At 43.7% G+C, this 23295-nt stretch overlaps 1 protein-coding gene across 4 annotated transcripts in view; it reads right to left on the reverse strand.

Moving 5' to 3' along the window:
• Positions 1-23295, reverse strand: part of LOC126470469 (syntaxin-binding protein 5) — a 1027167-nt gene that overhangs the window by 582613 nt on the left and 421259 nt on the right. For all 4 annotated transcript variants that reach the window (XR_007586213.1, XM_050098331.1, XM_050098330.1 and 1 more), the window contains exon 3: positions 11904-12086. Coding sequence is in view for 3 of the 4 variants with exons in the window: in XM_050098331.1 (XP_049954288.1) it covers positions 11904-12086 (183 nt within the window). In the remaining variant the exon portion in view is untranslated. The remainder of the gene's footprint in view (positions 1-11903; positions 12087-23295) is intronic.

The following is a 23295-nucleotide window of genomic DNA, read 5'->3' on the forward strand; positions in this document are numbered from 1 at the left end:
ATTATTTGGCTTAGCATTGACTGATAGAACTTGTGGATGTCGTCCTGAGGGATATCACATCCAAATGGCGCGTTCGATCATCAAAATCCTGAACTGGTTGGAGGGCGCTGCCCATAATGCTCCAGACGTCCTCACTTGGGGAAAGGTCTGGGCGATCTTCGTGGCCATGGTAGGTTTTGGTAAGCATGTACCGTGTGCTGGCGGGCATCATATTGAAATGAAATCCCTGGGCAGCTTGCCATTAATGGCAATAAAACGAGGTGCAGAATATCGTCGAAGTAGGTCTGTGCGGTATCGGTAGCGCGCATGACAACAGAAGGGGTTCTCCTACGGAAACAAATGGAACCCAACCGTTACTCCCGGTTGCCGGGCCGTACGGTGAACGACAGTCAGGTTGGTATCCTACCGCTGTCTGGGGCGTGACCAGATACACTATGTGATCAAAAGTATCCGGACACCTGAGTAAAAGTGACTTACAAGTTCGTGGCGCCCTACATTGGTAATACTGGAATTCAATATAGTGTTGGCCCACCCTTAGCCTAGATGACAGCGTCCACTCTCGCAGGCATACGTTCAATCAGGTGCTGGAAGGTTTCTTGGGTAATGGCAGCCTATTCCTCACGGAGTGCTGCACTGAGGAGTGGTATCGATGTCGGTCGGTGAGGCCTGGCACGAAGTCGGCATTCCAAAACATCACAGATGTGCTCTATAGGATTCAGGTCAGGAATCTGTGCAGGACAGTCAATTACAGGGATGTTATTGTCGTGTAACCATTCTGCCACAGGCCACGCATTATGAACAGGTGCTTGATCGTGTTGAAAGATGCAATCGCCATCCCCGAATTGTTCTTCAACAGTGCGAAGCAAGAAGGTACTGTGATAGTGCCACGCTAAACAACAAGCGGTGCAACATGAAAAACACGACCACACCTTAACACTACCGCCTTCGAATTTTTCTCTTGGCACTACACACGCTGGCTGATGTTCACCGGGCATTCGCCATACCCACAACCTGCCATCGGACCGCCGTCATAGTACTTGCAGTGGATCGTGATGCAGTTTGGAATTCCTATGTGATGGTCTGTATAGATTTCTGCCTATTACACATTACGACCCTCTTCAACTATCGGCGGTCTCTGTCAGTCAACAGACGAAGTCGGCCTGTGCGCTTTTCTGCTGCACGTGTCCCTTCACGTTTCCACTTCACTATGACATCGGAAACAGCGGACTTAGGCATTTGGAAACTTCGCGTACAGACGTATGACACAAGTGACTCCCAATCACCGGACCACGTTCGAAATCCCGTGGAGCGCCCCATTCTGCTCTTCAAAAATGGTTCAAATGGCTCTGAGCACTATGGGACTTAACATCTGAGGTCATCAGTCCCCCAAGAACTTAGAACTAATTAAACCTAACTAACCTAAGGACATCACACACATCCATGCCTGAGGCAGGATTCGAACCTGCGAGCATAGCAGTCGTGCGGTGCCAGACTGTAGCGCCTAGAACCGCTCGGCCACTCCGGCCGGCTCCATTCTGCTCTCTCAAGATGTCTAATGACTACTGAGGTCGCTGATACGGAGTACCTGGCAATAGGTGGCACCACAATGCACCTAATATGAAAAACTTAGGCCTATGTTTTGGAGGGTGTCCGGATACTTTTGATCACATAGTGTACGTCTTCGGCCTGGCATCTCATTAGCTGGAGTAGAATTGTCTTCAGTGGTGAGTCCCGCTTCGAACTGAGCCCCGATGACCAACGATGCCATGCTGACTGTAATGGTTGCACCAGTTCAGAATATTTATGTATTTTTTTGTCTGCATCAAACTGTTATCTGGATCTGAAATGTCAGTAAGCCATGCGCTGCTATGAGGACTAAACTCAGACCTGTGGTTCCCAACCTTGGGGGTAATTATCCCCTGCGCGGTAAAATGAGATTTTCCAGGGGGTAGAAAAGGAAGGGTTCGATTACGGTTCAGTCACAAATTGCAGAGTTGCGCCTCCCCGCGCCGCACATAATGGCACCAGTACGAGCGCATGCGCGGCCGCAGCTGGGGCGCGCCTACATTGCCACATTTCGTGTACTGTACAGTCCTTTAAAAAAGAAGTAAAGGCTGTCGTCAGTGGGTAACACCTGTGTTAAGAAGTAGGACAATTTAAGGCGAAAATATTATTTTCAGTGAACTGCTTGCTAGCAATATTTTATCGAACGACGTTAAGACTGTGAACATTTGTTGTGTATGAATCAGGGCCAAAGCACATTAGAAGTATACTATGAGGAAGTTCGTAAATAAGTAAGACGTGCCGATTATGTTGCAATAATCGCGGATGAAACCACAGATGTCTCTTGCAAATCTCAGTTGGTTATTGTTTGCGATAAGTTGTTGCAGAAAATCCCGTTGAAAGGTTTTGGAACTTTGTTGAACCAGAAAGTCCGAATGTTCAAACTGTATCAGAGAATATTTTGAAAGAAATTGAACCCTTACCTGGCGATGACCGAGCAAAACTAATAGCTCAGTATTACGACGGTGCAAATGTTACGAGTGGCAAGTCAAATGGAGTACAGATATTAATTAAAGACATATTACCCAAATGCAGACTACATCCATTCTTATGCGCACCAGTTCAACCTTATCAAACCTACGGTAGCCTCTGTTAATCGACAAGCCCGCATCTTTTTTTTTGTGTTTATGTTTCAGGTATTTCGTCTTTCTTTTCAAATTCGCCACAGAAGTCAAAAGTAATGCTTAGTATTATTCAGGAAAGCTTGCCCCCTTGTGTATGTCACGAGATGTAATTACCATTCGCGAGCTGTAAAGGATGTTTATGAAAACAGGGAAGACCTTATTAGTGTCATGGACGCCACTGAAACAAGTGAGAGCATAGAACTATCCGCTACTATTGAGGAAGCCGGTTCACACAACCGAAAACTGCAAGATAATGAATTCATTTTCTGGATATCATTTTTCTGTAAGAGAATGTCTCATGTGGACTACTTTTTAATCAGTTTCAAAAGGAGATAAATGAACCGAATAAAGCACAAGACATTCTCAACATTGAAACGGCAATTCAAAACATCAGAGACTGACTCCCTCATTAACGAGCTTATTTTTGAAAATGACGAAACAGTATCTGCCAAGGAAGCACGGATTGTTGAAGATAGTAAACACAGAGATACTTTGGAAGTGTGCAGTGCCATCCTTCCTGAAATGAAATTACGTTTTCAGTTCACTGGACGCCTCACTGTAGCCAACTTATTTGAAGTTAACAGTGTGGCAAATACAAGCACAAGACAAATTTTTGATACAAACACCTTGAAATTACGGACAGATTTATATTACTGGAGATGATAAAGTTCAAGTGAGAGCTTCAAGTCTTCTTGAGAGCAGTTTCTGGCGCAGTTCCGGTTCTTTCGCTGATGAGCTTTGTGATGCTTTCGAAGATTCTGTAAAAGTTTTGGAACTGCTAATGACGATGCCTATCTTGACATCAGAAGCTGAGCGGAGCTTTTCAATTCTCAAGAGAATTAAAACATTTGTACGTAGCAATGTGAAAGACAGTTCGTTTGAGGTGCTATACTGTGAAAAGTCATTCGTGTGTACAACTGAAAATTTCAATACGAGAATGATATATTTACTTCCAACAAGAAGGAGCGACAAATGGATTTCCAATGCCGTTCCTACTAATTATTTTGTATGAGGTTACCTTCCCAAAGTCATAGAGTTGCTGCTTTTGGTGATTACAATACTTTCAGTTTTAAGTTGGTGATTTGATTAAATTTGCTTCCCAAAACCCAGATTACAAGTTCTCATTTATGAGCGCACTATTATTTCTGGTACTAATGGCACTCATGTTATATTGGACACTATTCTATCAGTCGGCCGCATACACAAACAAACAAGGACTTAGGCCGGTCGATGGGCGAACAGCAGACTGGGAGCGGGTGAGTGGTGGAGGGAGGGGGGGAGGCAGCAGGGGTTGTTAACAAGCTCCGCCGCCCTCTCAATAGGCCGGCAACCTACGTGCGTGTACTGTGCGCCTGGGAAGGCAGAACTGACATAACTATCATATGGATCGCTGATCCCATCTGGTGTTGTAAAAGTCGTATTCGAAACCCGCGACAGATCAATATTGATCTCGACCAAGCAGAGCACAAACGAAGAGGGGTACAAAAAGCTTTCGGTGACGGCTATAATGCAGTTTTTTTTTTTTTGCTGAAGTTGTCAGTGTCGTAAACAATGTAGTTAAGGCCCATCCCAAACCGGCATCTGATGCAACCGTACATCAAAACAACCCCTACTTAAGACTGTCATGTAGAAGTGTCCGCACATACATCACGGCAGTGAAGAATTGCACAGTCTATTATGTGCACGCACGCGCGCATATTTGTGTGTCCGAAAAAGATTATCGTAGTTGCTGTTACGTTTTATTCCCCACGCATACATGAGAAAAAGATAGCTAAAACGACCTTCCCTCCCTCCTCCCCCACCATGAATAATGGATTAATTGTACAACTGCAATATATCGCAGAGTGAGTTGGTTGGTTGATTTGCCGGCATCTGCCTGAAGCGACTTAGGGAAATCACGGAAAACCTAAATCAGATAGTACCGGTAAGATCCTGTTCCAAAAACGTTCGATATTTGCGTTCATTTAACGTGCCGTCGATAAAACACGGACTAATCAGTTTGTTCCCCAGGATGCCCCATCATACCTTAACCGACCAAGGACGTTGATGATCAGCTTGCCGTAACCTGATGTACACAGTCCAATCTAGCCTCGAATCGAACCCGGGACCCCGTGATCCAGAGATAGCAACGCTAGCCACTAGACAAGTGGTATGTATGATACGTATGACGATACAGTGTTGTGACAATACTACCTACAGACATGCCTGAATCGCGATGTAATTGCCGGGCGCTTATCCGTGGGTTGTGGTGCACTGCCGCTAGTACAGCTATTTCATTAGCGTCTCCTGATGCTTCGTTTCCTTTTGCAGGTCTGTGCGCAGCCATCAGACATTACGGCGTTTACAACGGTCAAGAGAACGAACAACAGCGAGCTTTCTCTGAAAAACGTTCGGCATATAAGGCAACGGAAGCCTCCTCATTTCTCCTACATTCTCCGTAAGTCAGGATCATTTCAATTTTTTCTTCTATGGTTGAAACATTCGTCTACTTGCACATCTGTTCTCCGAATGATAGGTAGGTGTGCAGTCAAAAAACACTGCGTAAGTTCTGTAATGTTTAGAGCCGCTATCTATTCTACGTCTGCGCGATACGTGAGCTCCGGTGGCAGTGTATTGCTGTTATATGATACGTCGTAGTTCGCTACACGGTCACGGCGGCGGGTCGAGTAAGTCACCTGTTCGATATGTCGGAAGAACACAACGTTGCAAACGGGGTAAGCAATTAGAAGTTATGAAATGTTGGCCCGCCCTACCTTCGTAACATGGAGGTAGCTCCCACGTGCCACTGGATATTCAAGGACTTTTATTCCTCCGATTACAGCCCAATCTGTGGCGAAATGAAGAAAATGCTTCTGACAAAAACTTACGTAGATTTTGCAGTAGAATCTTAATCTGCAATAAAAGACGTGGGTTCCCCTTTGAAACTTCAAAGTTGTCCCCGGCAACTCGCGCACGAGGTGGGATGGCGGGTCGACTGTGATACATGATGCACACGTGCGTGAGGTTGGTTTTTTTTTTCTACTTACAGTATTATCTCAATTGCATCGGTTGGGAGTGTCAGTGTATTTTGAACAACTGAATGTGTTTCTGGCTCCATGCATACTTATTATTCAGCACCAATGGTACTATATACTTCTGGGAACTATATCTGATGTCAGAGAAAGAAGTTCCTTGTATTTTCTTCGTAGTGGTTTTTGCATGCAAGTGAAGGTACAAGTCGAGTATATGAGCGCAGTTTTATTGATTTTAAGTTGAACAGTAAATTTAATTTCATTCCTTTGGCTCAGAATCCTACACGTAGAATTAATCACTGTTAACCGATGCTCAAATTCGTGCTGTGTCACTTAAAAAGATAAGGTCACCACTTGAATAAACGGTCACTTACACTATTTAAATTTAGGTCGACCATTCTTGCTGTTTTGCATCAGCTAGAATTATTTGGAGATTTCTTGCGTCTGGAACTATATGAGCTATATCACCTGAAAACCTCAGTGAGCATCCTCTCCGAATTTACTTTGACTTTTTTACAGCATTCTTTGCACTCAGTTATTACATGACGTGTGTGGGGGTTTATTGGATTTGGAGACTACCGCACGATTCGTCTAACGCCTTTAACAATTCTAGGTATACTGTATTGATTGTCTTTACTATCACTGTTTATTCTTTGCATAGTTTTTTTCATTATTCTCTGCCTCGACAGTGAATTTTTTTTTTTTTTTAAATTCCCCTTCGGTTGTGCTAGTTGACAGTGTCTGAAGCTTTACTGATTTCTACGAAAGTAAAATAAATCTCTCTCTTGATTCTAAAGCTTTCTTGAGTTGCACTGAAATATTTAATATGGCCTCTTTGCCTTCTCGGAAGACGAATTGGTCTTCAGTTAAATGGTTCAAATGGCTCTGAGCACTATGGGTTCAAATGGCTCTGAGCACTATGGGACTTAACATCTTAGGTCATCAGTCCCCTAGAACTTCGAACTACTTAAACCTAACTAACCTAAAGACATTACACACATCCATGCCCGAGGCAGAATTCGAACCTGCGACCGCAGCGGTTGCGCGGTTCCAGACTGAAGCGCCTAGAACCGCTTGGCCACTCCGGCCGGCGGTCTTCAGTCAAATTACCTTCAATATTGTTCTTGATGTGTTTGTGTATATTATTATTATTATTATTATTATTATTATTATTATTATTATTATTATTATTATTATTATTATTATTATTTCTTTACTTTCTCAGACGTTAAGTCTGGTTAAAAATGGAAAGTGACGCGGACCTTGATCAAGCGTCACTTCCTTTTAACTGTACGGTATATGTTATATTGCATTTAGGAACTTTCGGGTAACTGAACATGTATCAATAATTACTGATTTCTGTAGTTGTATATATAAGTTTGGATGTAGCTGTATTGCATTGATGTACTGGTGGATATTGTGTGGTATGACTCCTGTAGTTGATAGTATAATTGGTATAATGTCAACTTTATCCTGATGCCACATGTCCTTGACTTCCTCAGCCAGTTGGATGTATTTTTCAATTTTTTCTCCTGTTTTCTTTTGTATATTTGTTGTATTGGGTATGGATATTTCGATTAGTTGTGTTAATTTCTTCTTTTTATTGGTGAGTATGATGTCAGGTTTGTTATGTGGTGTTGTTTTATCTGTTGTAATGGTTCTGTTCCAGTATAATTTGTATTCATCATTCTCCAAGTACATTTTGTGGTGCATACCTGTATGTGGGAACGTGTTGTTTTATTAGTTTATATTGTATGGCAAGTTGTTGGTGAATTATTTTTGCTACATTGTCATGTCTTCTGGGGTATTCTGTATTTGCTAATATTGCAAATCCGCTTGTGATGTGATCTACTGCTTCTATTTGCTGTTTGCAAAGTCTGCATTTATCTGTTGTGGTATTGGGATCTTTAATAATATGCTTGCTGTAATATCTGGTGTTTATTGTTTGATCCTGTATTGCAATCATGAATCCTTCCGTCTCACTGTATATGTTGCCTTTTCTTAGGCATGTGTTGGATGCGTCTTGATCGATGTGTGGCTGTGTTAGATGATACGGGTGCTTGCCATGTAGTGTTTTCTTTTTCCAATTTACTTTCTTCGTATCTGTTGATGTTATGTGATCTAAAGGGTTGTAGAAGTGGTTATGAAATTGCAGTGGTGTAGCCGATGTATTTATATGAGTGATTGCTCTGTGTATTTTGCTAGTTTCTGCTCATTCTATAAAGAATTTTCTTAAATTGTCTACCTGTCCATAATGTAGGTTTTTTATGTCGATGAATCGCCTTCCTCCTTCCTTTCTGCTTAATGTGAATCCTTCTATTATTATTATTATTAATTTTTTCTAAGCCTTGATTAGAATGCTTCAACTCCTATAGCCTCCACATGTAAGAGATTTGTTCTTCTTTGTAGCAATTATAACGGTAATGTTTATGAAAATTCTTCTGTGATTATGATCAGTTCTTTTAATACAACACTACTATCAGATGCTTAGTTTCTGGGTCTAATACAGCATTTAACATGGGACGCTATAAATACCATTAATTTTTTTCCAATTATTTAATGCTTTTGCAGTTCATAATTTCAGGACCCATTCTGACTGCAACAACTTCTATTTCTTTTAATTGTTCCAGCTAAAACTCAAACTTAATATTTTTTCCATCCTCTAGTAATGTAGCCTCACTTTTCTTCAAGAATTCTTATATCCTTGGAGCGTTCAGAGAGGTTCGCGTTTGCTTTTTCCGAATGTGTCCATACCTATTTGTGTGCGTTTTCTAGGTTTCCTCATGTATAGCTTTCATTAATTGCCTAACAAGGCTTCGAGCTATTCTACGGCTTCTTGTGATTGTCTGATAACAATGGTTCTTTGTCTATTGTATTCTGCTTCACGTTTATATTTTCTTCTCTGTTCTGTTAATATTATGTGGTTAATGGTCACTAGGCTTTCGTTTCCTTGATTCAGTTTTTTGATCAACCAACTGTGTACTTTGCCGCAGTTGTTAAAGTCTGTTTTAGATTTTCCCATCTGTTGTTTGTTGTATCACCTACCATTGTCTTTTCATTATTTCGCTGCATTTCTTACATAGCCAGTATAAAACCCTCAATTTCAAGGAACAACAACCAATGATTAGATGCTTACGTGTACGCTTTTTCTCGGCCGATTTCTTTAGAGTAACTTACAACGATTTTACTATCCCTGCGTTCGTATTCCGCTTCTCAGTAGAGACAGTGTGTGTTTCTTCTTGGTTGAGATGCAGTAATGTTCCATTTTCTGCCGGACACACCACACGGTGCCACGACGACACTATATTTCTAGAAGAAAAAAAATCTATCAAATGAAGTATTCAATTTTTATTTTACTTGTTGATGTACACATGATATATGTCACCCATGTAACTCTGGAGTGTGATTGATCTTATCGATGACTTCAGGTTGCAGTAGCGGCTATCAGTATCGCTTGACATGATTACACGAAATTAGTAATTAAATACCTGCGTAGCTACAGTATTAATGACTTTGACCGTACTCTTTGCACTTAGGTATGTCTCAAGATCTTGCAGACAAACCAGTTTTTTCCTTCACTGGAATGTGAGTCATGAAGGTTTTTCCACAGTGTGCTGGAATGCGCTAGTCCCGCAGGCACGAAATAAAGCACCACGCAGCTACTAAATCTGTTAATTTTCATACTATTTCCGAAGCATTATAGTACGATTTTTTAAACCAACTATTGATTTTTGGTTGTACAAGAGGTGTATCTACGCCAAATCAGATGATTTAGACATCGACAACTCTCAAAGAGATTACATGGGTCCTAGACAAATAGCAAATGATTATCTTAGAACATGCATCAAAGAATATAAAAAGAACCGACAATGTTAGCCAATCGCAAAATTGTGAAGACAGACAATCATTACATGAGCACATGTGGACAACGGATTACGTCCAAGTATCTTGCTGACAATCACTTACCTTTATGATGCACTTACACAAACGCAAATGAATTGTTTCCTATGAAAATTGAGTTATAATGCACCGAAATCGGTATGCTAAGTAAACATAGTTAGTAGCTACATAATAAAAGAAACTGTTTTATGCAATGTGTTCTGTGTCGCGGCCGGACACTGCCGCTAAAAACGTAGCGTGTGTAAACTAAAGTCGATGCAAATTAGATGGCTGAAAATGCCGCAGAGAGATAACATTTCGGTCGCAAGTAACTTGAGCTTAAATCAGTGCTGATAGACAAAGCCAGATTCGTCAGCCAGAACATTATGACTACCTACCTAACAGCCGGTATGTCCACCTTAGGCATGGATAACAACGGCGACGCGTCCTAGTATGAAAGCAATGAGGCCTTGGTACGTCGCTGGATGGAGTTATTACTACGTCTGCACACACGAGTCACCTAATACTCGTAAATTCCGGGAAGAGGACGATAAGCTCTGACGTCACGTTCAATCACATCCCGGATGTGTTTGATCGGGTTCACTTCTGGCGAGTTGGGAACCAGCACATCAATTGGAACTTGCCACTGTGTTCCTCTAATTACTCCATCACACTCCTGGCGCTGTGATATGGCGCATTATCATGTTGAAAAAGCCGCCGCTGCCGGAAAACATAATCGTAATGAAGGGGTGTACGTCGTCTGCAACCAGTATACGGCACTCCTTGGCAGTCATGGTGCCTTGCACGAGCTCCATTGGACCAAATGCCCACGTGAGTGTTCCCCAGAGCATAATGGAGCCGCCGCCAATTCATCTCCGTCCCGCAGGACAGTTGTCAAGGATCTGTTCCCCTGGAAGACGACGGATTCGTGCGCTCCCACAGACATGATGATGAAGATATCGGCATTCATCAGACCATGAGCCGGCCGTGGTGGCAGAGCGGTTCTAGGCGCTTCAGTCCGGAACCGCGCTACTGCTACAGTCGCAGGTTCGAATCCTGCCTCGGGCATGGATGTGTATGATGTCCTTAGGTTAGTTAGGTTTAAGTAGTTCTAAGTTCTAGGGGACTGATGACCTCAGATGTTAAGTCCCATAGTGCTCAGAGCCATTTGAACCATCAGACCATGCAACGCTCTGCCACGGCGCCAACGTCCAGTGCCGATGGTCACGTGCCCATTTCAGTCGCAGCTGCCGATGTCGTGGTGCTAACATTGGCACATGTATGGGTCGTCGACTGTATGCGTATGTCTGACTAGCAGTCATTCCTCGCCAGGGTACGCTGCCATCGCATGGACGGGTTTATATTGACAGTAGGTCGAGGGTCATAATATTCTGACTGATCAGTGTATAAAGTCTCGGCAGGCCGGACTACGCCGAGCGAGAACCATGTATTTGTATAATGTGGCATACTCGAAAGGACAGAGAACACACACACACACACACACACACACACACACACACACACACACACACACACACACACACACAGAGAGAGAGAGAGAGAGAGAGAGAGAGAGAGAGTCGCCACCACGCAACGGGAGACGACCAAAATCAGCAGTTATCGAAAGTGAATATCAATTACGAACGAGTGAGCAAGTAGAATTACCTCTGTTTGTCCAGGGAGACAGCAGGACACCAAGCAGAATTGTCATTTGCTAATTTAATCTCATCTGATTGCTTAGTAACACTATCCTTATAGCTGGAATTGCTCGCCACAATGTCAGGGTTTTATTCCTAGGATGAATGGTACCAAGGCAATGTTCTGCAATAGCAGAATTCCTCGGGGCCTTTTCGTCGAGTTCCTCGGGCGCGAAACAACTATCAATGCGCAGCGCTATGAAGACACTTTGCAGAAACTGCGACAGACCTTGAAGGCTGTTGGACGGAAGCATTTTTTGTATCACAACAGTGCCCGTCCCCACCCTGCCCATCGCATGACGGTTACGCTTCAGCGATTTGTTTGGGAAATACTTCAACATCCTCCTTACAGCCCTGATCCTTCGTCGTGTGATTCTCCCATCTTGCGCCACCTGAAGAAAGACACGTGTCTATGTCGGTTTCAATGAGACGAAGAAGTGCAAGAGTAGGTGCAGTTGTGGATTCGTCAGCAGACTACCACATTCTACGAAACAGGAATTTATCGCCTATCGCCTTGTCTCCCAGTCAGACAAATGTCTTATACAAGTACTGTTAGGACGATTCTTCACCGCAAAAAAACCAACAAAAAAAAACACACACACAAGAAAGGAAACGGGTTTGAGACTCACCTCTCTCGCTGGAACTTGAGGCTGTGTACGACCTCCGGCCTCTTCTGGCGGAAGTTCCACAGGTGCAGACTGTCGTCCGAGGTGGCGGTGACGAGCGCGCCCTCGTTCACCAAGAACTGGATCTGCAGCACGGCTGCGTCCGACTCGTGCCGCACGTGCGCGTCCACCCCCGGCCTGCCGAGGCTGCCAGCCAGTCAAGGAAACACTAACCGTACAGTTCTTTGTATCTCTCCATATTCAATCGTTTGTTTCACATGTCATCAATTTGTAATACAACTTCACAGTCATAATAATTTCACACATTTGACAGTAGATGCAGTTATCTGTAATTAAGTACACCCTACTATCTGAAAAAGCTGCAAAATATATCCAGTCAGAGCTTAATAAGGTTTCAAGGTGCTGCAAATATCGGCAACATTCTACAAATGTAAAATGTCGCACTTCACTAAACGACTAAAATGTTGCATCCTACGACTACAACATTAATAGCACGCAACTGAAGTCAGTCATCTTGTACACATACCTGGATTAAGACATGGTGTACACATAAGAACGTCCCACTTTGTCTGGTATACAGTAAGAGTAATTTAGACTATTTACAACAAATCGTACATCAAACTGAAGGTACACTAACCTAATTTTTCTGACAGGTGTTCAATATGTCCTCCTTTAGTTATTCGACACACATCCAACGAAAAATCCAATTCGTCCCACACTTTGGTTACGAAGTCCAGAGTAATGGAAGCAATAGCCTCTTTCATTCCGGAGAGTCAACTCTCGAAAATCATTACGTAGTGGCGGAGCATGGTACGATCTTTTACAAAGCCCCAAAGAAAAAGAAAACTGGGTACTTACCATTATGATCAATCCACAATTACTGTCTTGCAAAGATATGCCAATGGAGAGCGGCTCCATCTCGTTGCCACATTAAGTCTTCAGGTTCTAATTGGGGAGAGGGGGAGTCCCTCTTGCAACACATCCAGATAAGCCACCCGAATTGCGGCAGCTTCAGCGGAAAGAAAGTACGTACAGCTGACTTCGGACAGAGTGCAGAAAACATTTTATCTTGGGGGATCTCTGCTACTGTAAAAGTTCATGAGCATGATCTGATCCTCTGATACGAACATTATGGGTATTTACCCTCCTATTTATGTGGAAAGTCGCCTCATCGCTGAACATCACACGATTAAGGAAGTCATATTCCCGCTCCAACACTTCACTTGCAATGCTAGAAAGCACACCGTATTCATCTTGCTTTAAAGCAACTGTTACTGGTGTGAACTCATATGTAAACGTTTACTTGAAACCTTCCACACTGTCGTCCATGGCAACTAAACTTCAAAACTTGCTTTCCGAACTAACTTCTTATGCCTGGTTGTTACCATCAGCACATGGGGGGACAAAAACTTTGAATGTATAACTTTACTTCAAATTGCATTTCGTTCACTCTTAGAAAACTGCAGATCACGAAACTCGTTACTCTCAGAAGTCGCCATTTTGCGTACGTGATGTATGTAGTGCTCAAAGCGGGAAAACAACAAAGCAGTCTTGCACATGTGCTCGTTGAAAATTTGTAGTAAGGTCTTATGGGACCAAACTGCTGAGGACATCGGTCCCTAAGCCCACGCACTACTTAGTCTAACTTAAACTAACGTACGCTGAGTACGACACACACACCCATGCCCGAGGGAGGACTCGAACCTCCGACGGGGGGAGCCGCGCGAACCGTGACAAGAGGCCCCAGACCGCGCGGGGTAGGTGGTCAGCGCGGCGGAATGCCACGCCAAGGGGCCCGCTCAGATTTTCTCCGCTCAGGGACTGGGTGTTGTGTTGTCTTCATCATCATTTCATCCTCATCTCCGACGCGCAAGTCGCCCAATGTGGCGTCAAATGCAATAAGTACTTGCCCTCGGCGGCCGAACTTCCCCGAATGGGGTATTCCCGGCCCACAATGCCGTACGATCATTTCCATTCTTTCACGTGCAGCGTGCTAGCTTACGAGACACGGAGGTGGGACAGACGCGGATCGCAACCGCGTGGCGGATTACTGACCACTTATGTGCTACCCTACCACCTTGAGTGTGTTTTTAGGCGGTTTCCACGCTCTGTTATGTAAATGCTTTGTTCTGTGCGTTATCGTGTTTTAAATGTCTGTGTACCTTATTATCTGAAGCATAAATGGTCCAAATTTTCGCTTCAGATAATACGATACACAGACATTTAAAACACTGTAACGCACAGAGCAAAGTATACACTATTCACAGACAAATGGAGCACACGACTTCTCTCCTTTTGGTAACTGATGGCTGTGGCAACTGGAGAGTATCCGTTCACGAAGATTAAAATCAAATTTACTAAATGATGAATGGAGCGGACCCTTTACGATGGAATAAAAGCTAGGAAACAGATTGCCATTATTACAATATTTAATAGCCACGCAGGACAACCATTTCGGAATGAAGAAGGACGAAATGTTCGAGATTTTGAAAATTTCTAGCAGTTACAACAACTGTTAAGAGGTGTAGAAAGTGAAAAGCTTGATACGCTTAACTTACTTTGAAACTGCCTGTCCGATTAAAACTGTGCGCCCGGCCGGTACTCGAAACCGGAACTTTTGCCTTACATGGGCAAGGAGTGGTAGTCCTGCAAGCTTCGCAGGAGAACTTCTGCGAAGCCCGGACGGTAGGAGATGTACTGGCGGAAGTAAAACGGGTACTTAGCCGTGCTTCGGTAATTCAGACGGGGAGCGCTTGCCCGCGAAAGGCAAACGTCCCGTGCATGCATTGTGTTGTACCGGTGCTGGATGTCAGTTTGTGGGATAGAGTTCCATGCCTGTTTGCACCATGTCGGTCAATAAAGAGGCGGCTAATGTTGCTTGTGGATGACGCTGGAGTTGTCTGATTATGTCCCATGTGCGCTCTATTGGATGATCGAGCAGGTCAAGGGCCATACCGACACTCAGTGGATAGTGCTGGGTACTAACAGCGATATGTGGACGAGCGGTATCCTGTTGGGAAACACCCCCTGGAATGATGTTCATGAATGGAAGCAAAACGTCAAAACGTCCAGACTGACGTACACACTTGGAGTCAGGGTGTGTGGGATGACCGCGAGAGCTGTTGTCACAGGAAATAGCATCCCACACCATACCTCCAGGTGTAGGTCCAGTGTGTCTAGCATGCAGAAAGGTTGGTAGCTGGGTCAACTACACTGGCCTCCCCCTAACCTACACGCGGTGATCACTGGTACAGAGGCAAAGCTAGCTTTCATTAGAAAGCACAACAGACCTCCACCCTGCCCTCCAATGAGCTCTCGCTTGACACCACTGAAGTCGCAAATGGCGGTGGTTTGGGGCCAGTCGACTGCACGCTACACAGTGTCTGGCCTGCAGCTGTCCTTGATATAACCGATTTGTAACAGTTCGTTGTATCACTGTGGTGCCAACTGCTGTACAATATGCTGTTGCAGATGCAGTAAGATGCGCCGTGCCATACGCTGAACACGATGGTCTTCCCTCTCGGTAGTGCCACGTGCCCGTCCGGAGCCCGGTCTTCTTGCGAGCATACATTCTCGTGATCACCGCTATCAACAATCACGTACAGTGGCAACATTCCTGCAAAGTCTATCTTCAATATAGCAGAAGGAACATCTAGCTTCTCGTGGCCCTATTACATGACATCGTTCAAACTCAATAAGGTATTGATAATGGCGTCTTTGTCGCCTTAAAGTCATTTTTTACTAACATCAACTCACCACGTCCAATCTCAAAGGAACGCCCGCGACTCTTACAGTGTGTATTTGAAGCAAACCTGATATACATTCTCACAGTGGCGCTACTAGCGGCAATCTTACGCAACAGGCGCGAAATTTTAATATACGCCATCTTACAGATGTAGAAAAACGCCTACGAACTTTCGTTTATGTCGCACAACTCCTTCTTGGTACTGCGATTTCTTCCGTCATGTCGATGGACTCGTCATATACTGATCACAAGCTAACAATGGACTGGAACCATCCTTGTGTTCGCCTTAAACGGTTTAGGGAAACTGTGGAAAACCTAAATATCATTGCACGGGAGGGAATTAGGACAATGCTCAGCCAGAACGCTAATGCACGGCGATAGCGAATGCGCCACTTCGCTTGATACAATGCCGTGTGACTGGGGCCTCCCGTCGGGTAGACCGTTCGCCGGGTGCAAGTCTTTCGATCTGACGCCACTTCGGCGACTTGCGCGTCGATGGAGATGAAATGATGATGATTAGGACAACACAGCACCCAGTCCCTGAGCGGAGAAAATCTCCGTCCCAACCGGGAATCGAATCCGGGCCCTTAGGATTGACAGACTGTCGTGCTGACCACTCAGCTACCGGGGGCGGACCACTCCGCTTTATGAAATTCGGATACTGCTGCCGCCAAGTCTCGCATAGTTTCGGGGGCAGGAAGGACGCCAAAATTATCTCAGTATCTAACAACAGGTGGTTGTAATCAGTCTAATGCGAACTGTATAGACCCAATATCTGTGGCCGAGTTGAAATAACCTAATCTCTCATTAGTACAACGAACGCGTAGCTCAGGTCTCTACTAATTACCTTTGCGAGACATGAATGGATCTCCACTTATGTTCACGGCAAGGCGATAGCTGACGTGGTTTGCCGTTGCCTTCCCCCGGCGTTTTACGAAGGTTCAAGTGGATAACTGGTTCGCACTGACGACTGCTGTGAGCTTGTGAAATGTTGTATTGTCTTTATTATGTCATGAATGAACACGGAAGGATAAAACGGCGAGTCACGCGGTCTGAGGCGCCTTGTCACGGTCCGTGCGCCTGTCACCGTCGGAGGTTCGAGTCCTCCCTCGGACATGGGGGTGTGTGTTGTCCATAGCGTAAGTTAGTTTAAGTTAGATTAAGTAGTGTGTTTGCTTAGGGACCGATGACCTCAGCAGTTTGTTCCCATAAGACCTTTCCACAAATTACCAGATTAAAACGGCGATGCGTGACCCACGGTACCCACATACGGCTTACTCCCCTCTAATAGTACCGAACGTACGTCTACCGTGATGTCACGAATGACTGATCTGCACCAACACTTCATGCAATAGTCCATGAGAGACTGCGAAGAACTTTGGACATAAATCCAGCATGCCGACGTACAATCTCGCGATAAAGAAGTTTATATCATCAGCTCTCCTTCTCCCCCCCCCTCCCCCTCCCATTGTCAGACGGGTACTAGTGATGAAAAATTCTTCCATTAGAAGAAATATGATCAGTGACCGACATTGCACAGGCGTACTTTAGCGACCTCTGGTAAGGAAGACGGTAACAACATGTCAGTACGATGAGAATACGACGGATTCCATAAACGAGCAACGACTGAACGAACGTAAAGACGGTTTTATTACTCTACTTGCTTCTGGAGACAACTGAGCTTGTTTATGACGAACCAAAATGGTCAATTCCCAAGACTACCTGTTTCCTCCTGTTAAACATGTACACTACACTCTCCTTGCGAAGGCCTTATTTTTATTGTGAATAAATGAAGGAAAGCCTACAAGTTGTTAAAATTCTCTTTGATCAGGCACACCCTGTAAAAAGATTATGTCGCATAACAATGACGATGTTTTCAATATAATTATGTCACACTGAGAAACATTAAGATCAACCCTAACATTTCCTCGGGTTCTTCCAGTGGAATTATCAACTTCAGGATCATCGAGCATCTGTGGTCAATGACCACTGATCAGATTTAGGGCAGAGAATCTGGCATATATGTCTCGTCCCATTTTCACTCACGGACTTAAGCATGCACTGCGTGGTGACAAACTAATTTCTCTGTAAAAAAGGAACGCAAACTGCATGGACCAAAACCCTGACACTACAAAGCTGTCCTGCAAGAAAAAGATGGAACAAAGCCCCATTACCCGTAAATCAAATATTTACAATATTTCTAAATTTCCCTCACAACGTCTTAGGACGTGAAGAGATCAATGTCAAAATAGTTATGAGAAATCATTTTCCGTAAGAGAAGTTTCCATAGCGTAGGAACAACATCTGAAATAAAAACTTTCTATCCTCTCGCGTAGTGTGGGTGGAAAAAGCCATATTAATATACTTTGGATCTTGTGATTGCGTTTGGGCATTACTAATACATCTTCGTTACAATGTTAACCACTAGTAAAGTTCTGGGACGGGATGCGTGGACCATTACAGCAAGAAAATGTTATGTGCGTACGAGAGGGACTTGCTGGGTAAGTTTTGGCTCTGAGCACTATGGGGCTTAACATCTGAGGTCATCAATCCCCTAGAACTTAGAACTACTTAAACCTAACTAACCTAAGGACATCACACACATCCATGCCCGAGGCAGGATTCGAACCTGCGACCGTAGGGGTCACGCGGTTCCAGACTGAAGCGCCTAGAACAGCACGGCCACACCGGCCGGCGCTGGACAAGTCTTCCCGAGTCATTGTATGTTAAGTAGGGCGTTCTGGGTCGCTTTATCGTCTGGAAACGGCATTCGAGGAACTGGTCTGTGGATCTCAAAAAATGGAACTCGGAGTTTACCGATTATGTGCGAACTAAGTATTGCTCAGGAATACTTTCGGATAAAATATCTTTTGACCCGTGTTAATTTGTCTCAGAAATTAGGGCATTACATAAGATTAAATAGCTTAAGTTCTTAACAAGTGTAAAATACATCTATGTAAAAAAGCAGATAAAAATTCGTTAAGAGACAGTCTACACTCCTTCGAATCTAAATATGTAAGCGTAGAACATACGTGGTTTAAATTCAAATAAATTGAGAGACATATACCAAATAAATTAGACATGGTACTGATCCACCATGGTACACTGAACAGGTCAGAATGCTGTTGTAAAAACAACCAAAAAAGGAATGCCAATTTTAAAAGAACGCAAAACCCCCAAGACTGGCGAAATTTTACAGAAGCTCGAAATGTAGCGCGATCTTCAGCGCTAGATGCTTTTAATACTTTCCACAAGGAAACTGTCTCGAAATCTGGCAGAAAATCCAAAGAAATTCTGGTCATATTTGAAGTACAATAGCGGAAAGACACAATCAATAAATTCACTGCGCGATAACAATGGCGATGTTACTGATGACAGTGACAATAGAGTTACTAAATACGGTTTTCCGAAATTCCCTCACCACAGACGACCAACTAAGTATTCCAGAATCCAAAACAAGAAGAACTGTCAACATGAGTGTAAAACAGAAATAGCATCTGACTTTCCCCAAGGAAGTGTTATAGGCCTTCTGCTGCTCCTGATCTACATAAAAGATTTAGGAGATTGGGATTGTTTGCAGATTATGCTGTCATTTACCGTCTTAAAACGCCATCAGATGATCAAAACAAGTTGCAAAACGATGTAGACAAGATATGTGTATGATGCGAAAAGTTGCAATTAACTGTAAATAATGAAAAGTGTGAAGTCTTCCACATGAGTACCGAAAGGAATCTGCTAAATTTCGATTACACGATAAATCATATAACTCTAAACACGGCAAATTCAATTAAATAGTTAGGGATTAAAATTACCAATAACTTAAGTTGGAACGATCACATAGATAATGTTGTGGGTAAACCAAACCAAAGACAACGATTTATTGGCAGAACACAGAGAAAATGCAAGCCTACGAAAGAGACTGCTTACACTACGCTTGTACGTCCTCTTCTGGAGTATTGCCGTGCGGTGTGGGATCCGTGTCAGATACGATCGGCGGAGGATATTGAAAAAGTTCAAAGAGGCGCAGCTCGTTTTGTACTATCGCGAAATACAGAAGAGAGCGCCACGGATATGATACGTGAATTGGGGTGGCAATCATTAAAGCAAACATGTTTTTCGTTGCAGTAGGACCTTGTCATGAGATTTCAATCACCAACTTTCTCCCCAGAGTACGAAAATATTTTGTTGGCGCCCGCCTACACAGGGAGAAATGATCATAATAAAAAAAGAATTTAGAGCTCCGAAAGCTGTAAGTTTCCGTTTTCCCTGCGCGCTATTCATAATAGGAACAGTAGAGAAATATCTTTAAGGTGGTTCGATGAATCCTCTGCCAGGCATCTAATTGGAAATTGTAGAGTAATCATGTAGATTTAGATAATTCGATTGGCGATACTAAGAAACTGAACTGGTCAATCATACTTAAGAAGGTATTTTCCAGGACGCCAGGGGACAGGAGGAAAGCGAGACAGTTATTTCTACTTCGTTGTTCAGCGTACTTAATTTGCTGGAAGGTCGCTGAGACCTTCGATGAAGACCATCAGTCATATTCAGTGCTGCAGTCAAATCCAGTTCTCTCTCACAATCCGGAGATGTCGATTCGGAACATAATCACTCGATGCCAGGACTGGTACATACTAAACAGTATCGTAGAAGAGGCTGAAAATACCGCTTCCGTTCCAAGGTTCTTTTTATTTTCCACTGCTTAAACCACGACCGGTTTCGGGCTCTTACATTTCCATCCGACAGGAGGTGCGATACTGAAAATAAACGAGAGACCGAAGCTAATAATAATTTTTACACGCAGTAGTACATATGAGAAAACAAAGAAGTTCCGCATAACATTTTAGAGAAAACAGCGGTAGGGCTAGGTGCGGTAAAATCTAAGTCAAGACCAAGGCGACACCCAACAATACAACGGACGGCTGCCTGGATAAAGCTATATGCAATAAACACTACACTTTGTGCTGTGACCCGGGGTGTCGCGATGAACAATTATAGGACCCCGTTTACCACCAGCGAGTGCATAGCATGTAGTAGCGCGCACGAAGGAGGAACGAAACTGGTGAACTTCCGTAGAAGCCCGCCTGCACATATACGATTTGTCTTTAAGAAAGATCTACCACCAAGCAAAGCGACCCTGAGGTAATTATTAACGCAATGGATGTATTATTTTCTTTTTAATCTTGATGTACGACAGAAATATATTATTTCAAAAGAATTTATTAAGTAACTTTGTAAAGGGTAACTACAATACATTTCTTGTGGTTCAAAGTAGATCACTTTATAGAAACAAAAATTTGTATCTTCAGTATCGTAGCTGAGACATCTAACCTTTTCATACCAAATTTAAATGCATTATTTATAATTAACAAATGCGACTTATAAATTCGTTTGTTTATGCTATGCTTAAGAAGCTATAATCATAAAAACAGCTTCGCCACATGCACGTAACGACTGTAATAAATGAAACAGACTGTCAGTTGTGACATGGGAATATTGTAAGTTTTGCCTGTAGGTTAGTACTGGCCATTGTTACATCACTATGTTGGTTGGTTTACAAAACCGTTAAAGTGAATGATTATCAGACCATCACACAATGGACACCAGACAGTAGAACAAGTTATTCCTTGATTCTTGCTGCACAGTAACAGTTCCTGAACAGGGGTCCGACGCAAATCATTATCTACTAATTGCTCCCTATACCTTCTAGGAGTTCGTAAGAGGAAATTACGAGGGCAGTTCAATAAGTAATGAAACACTTTTTTTTCTGAAACAGGGGTTGTTTTATTCAGCATTGAAATACACCAGGTTATTCCCCAATCTTTTAGCTACACAACACTATTTTTCAACGTAATCTACATTCAATGCTACAGCCTTACGCCACCTTGAAATGAGGGCCTGTATGCCTGCACGGTACCATTCCACTGGTCGATGTCGGAGCCAACGTCGTACTGCATCAATAACTTCTTCATCATCCGCGTAGTGCCTCCCACGGATTGCGTCCTTCATTGGGCCAAACATATGGAAATCCGACGGTGCGAGATCGGGGCTGTAGGGTGCATGAGGAAGAACAGTCCACTGAAGTTTTGTGAGCTCCTCTCGGGTGCTAAGACTTGTGTGAGGTCTTGCGTTGTCATGAAGAAGGAGAAGTTCGTTCAGATTTTTGTGCCTACGAACACGCTGAAGTCGTTTCTTCAATTTCTGAAGAGTAGCACAATACACTTCAGAGTTGATCGTTTGACCATGGGGAAGGACATCGAACAGAATAACCCCTTCAGCGTCCCAGAAGACTGTAACCATGACTTTACCGGCTGAGGGTATGGCTTTAAACTTTTTCTTGTTAGGGGAGTTGGTGTAGCGCCACTCCATTGATTGCCGTTTTGTTTCAGGTTCGAAGTGATGAACCCATGTTTCATCGCCTGTAACAATCTTTGACAAGAAATTGTCACCCTCAGCCACATGACGAGCAAGCAATTCCGCACAGATGGTTCTTCTTTGCTCTTTATGGTGTTCGGTTAGACAACGAGGGACCCAGCGGGAACAAATCTTTGAATATCCCAACTGGTGAACAATTGTGACAGCACTACCAACAGAGATGTCAAGTTGAGCACTGAGTTGTTTGATGGTGATCCGTCGATCATCTCGAACGAGTGTGTTCGCACGCTCCGCCATTGCAGGAGTCACAGCTGTGCATGGCTGGCCCGCACGCGGGAGATCAGACAGTCTTGCTTGACCTTGCGGCGATGATGACACACGCTTTGCCCAACGACTCACCGTGCTTTTGTCCACTGCCAGATCACCGTAGACATTCTGCAAGCGCCTATGAATATCTGAGATGCCCTGGTTTTCCGCCAAAAGAAACTCGATCACTGCCCGTTGTTTGCAACGCACATCCGTTACAGACGCCATTTTAACAGCTCCGTACAGCGCTGCCACCTGTCGGAAGTCAATGAAACTATACGAGACGAAGCGGGAATGTTTGAAAATATTCCACAAGAAATTTCCGGTTTTTTCAACCAAAATTGGCCGAGAAAAAAAAGTGTTGCATTACTTATTGAACTGCCCTCGTAGAACATCCTGTAAAGAGGCAACGAGCTTATGAAGGATGTAACGCTATTGGTGCCGTATAAAAGCGTATGTTAGTCCCGATAGAATTACTTCCTACGTCCTTTTGATCGTAACCGTTGTGCAGCACATTTTACTAGGTAGAGGCGATGGAACAGTCTGCGTCTAGTGCGGTTGTTCGGCACTGTTGTGCCGCCGTATAGACTAACTTTGAATCAAAGCGACCGAACGCGTATTGCACGGTTAAGCGACTGTGCCTGGCGGCAACCAAGTTTTTTGTCACATACCCGTAATGAAGGGGGCAAGCAGAGTGAAGCTGTACACACAGTTAATTAGTTTCTCTTGGCATGCAGCAGGGTGGCACTAAAAGCGCGCCTGTCGACGTAATTCAATTTTGCCGATGCAGTGGCGGCCAGGGTAAAAACGGCGTAGCCGTTCCCTGTAGTGATTCCACGAGCACGCTTTAATTGCGTATTAAGCTGACCCTCTACAGTTATCTACGCTCGAGTACAACGCTCGTTATCTTCACGTAACCGAGGATAAATCATTTATTACTTTCATTTTACCATGCCAAAAAATTAAAAC

The sequence above is a fragment of the Schistocerca serialis genome, chromosome 3, assembly GCF_023864345.2.
Source record: "Schistocerca serialis cubense isolate TAMUIC-IGC-003099 chromosome 3, iqSchSeri2.2, whole genome shotgun sequence".
NCBI classification, from domain to species: Eukaryota; Metazoa; Arthropoda; class Insecta; order Orthoptera; family Acrididae; genus Schistocerca; species Schistocerca serialis.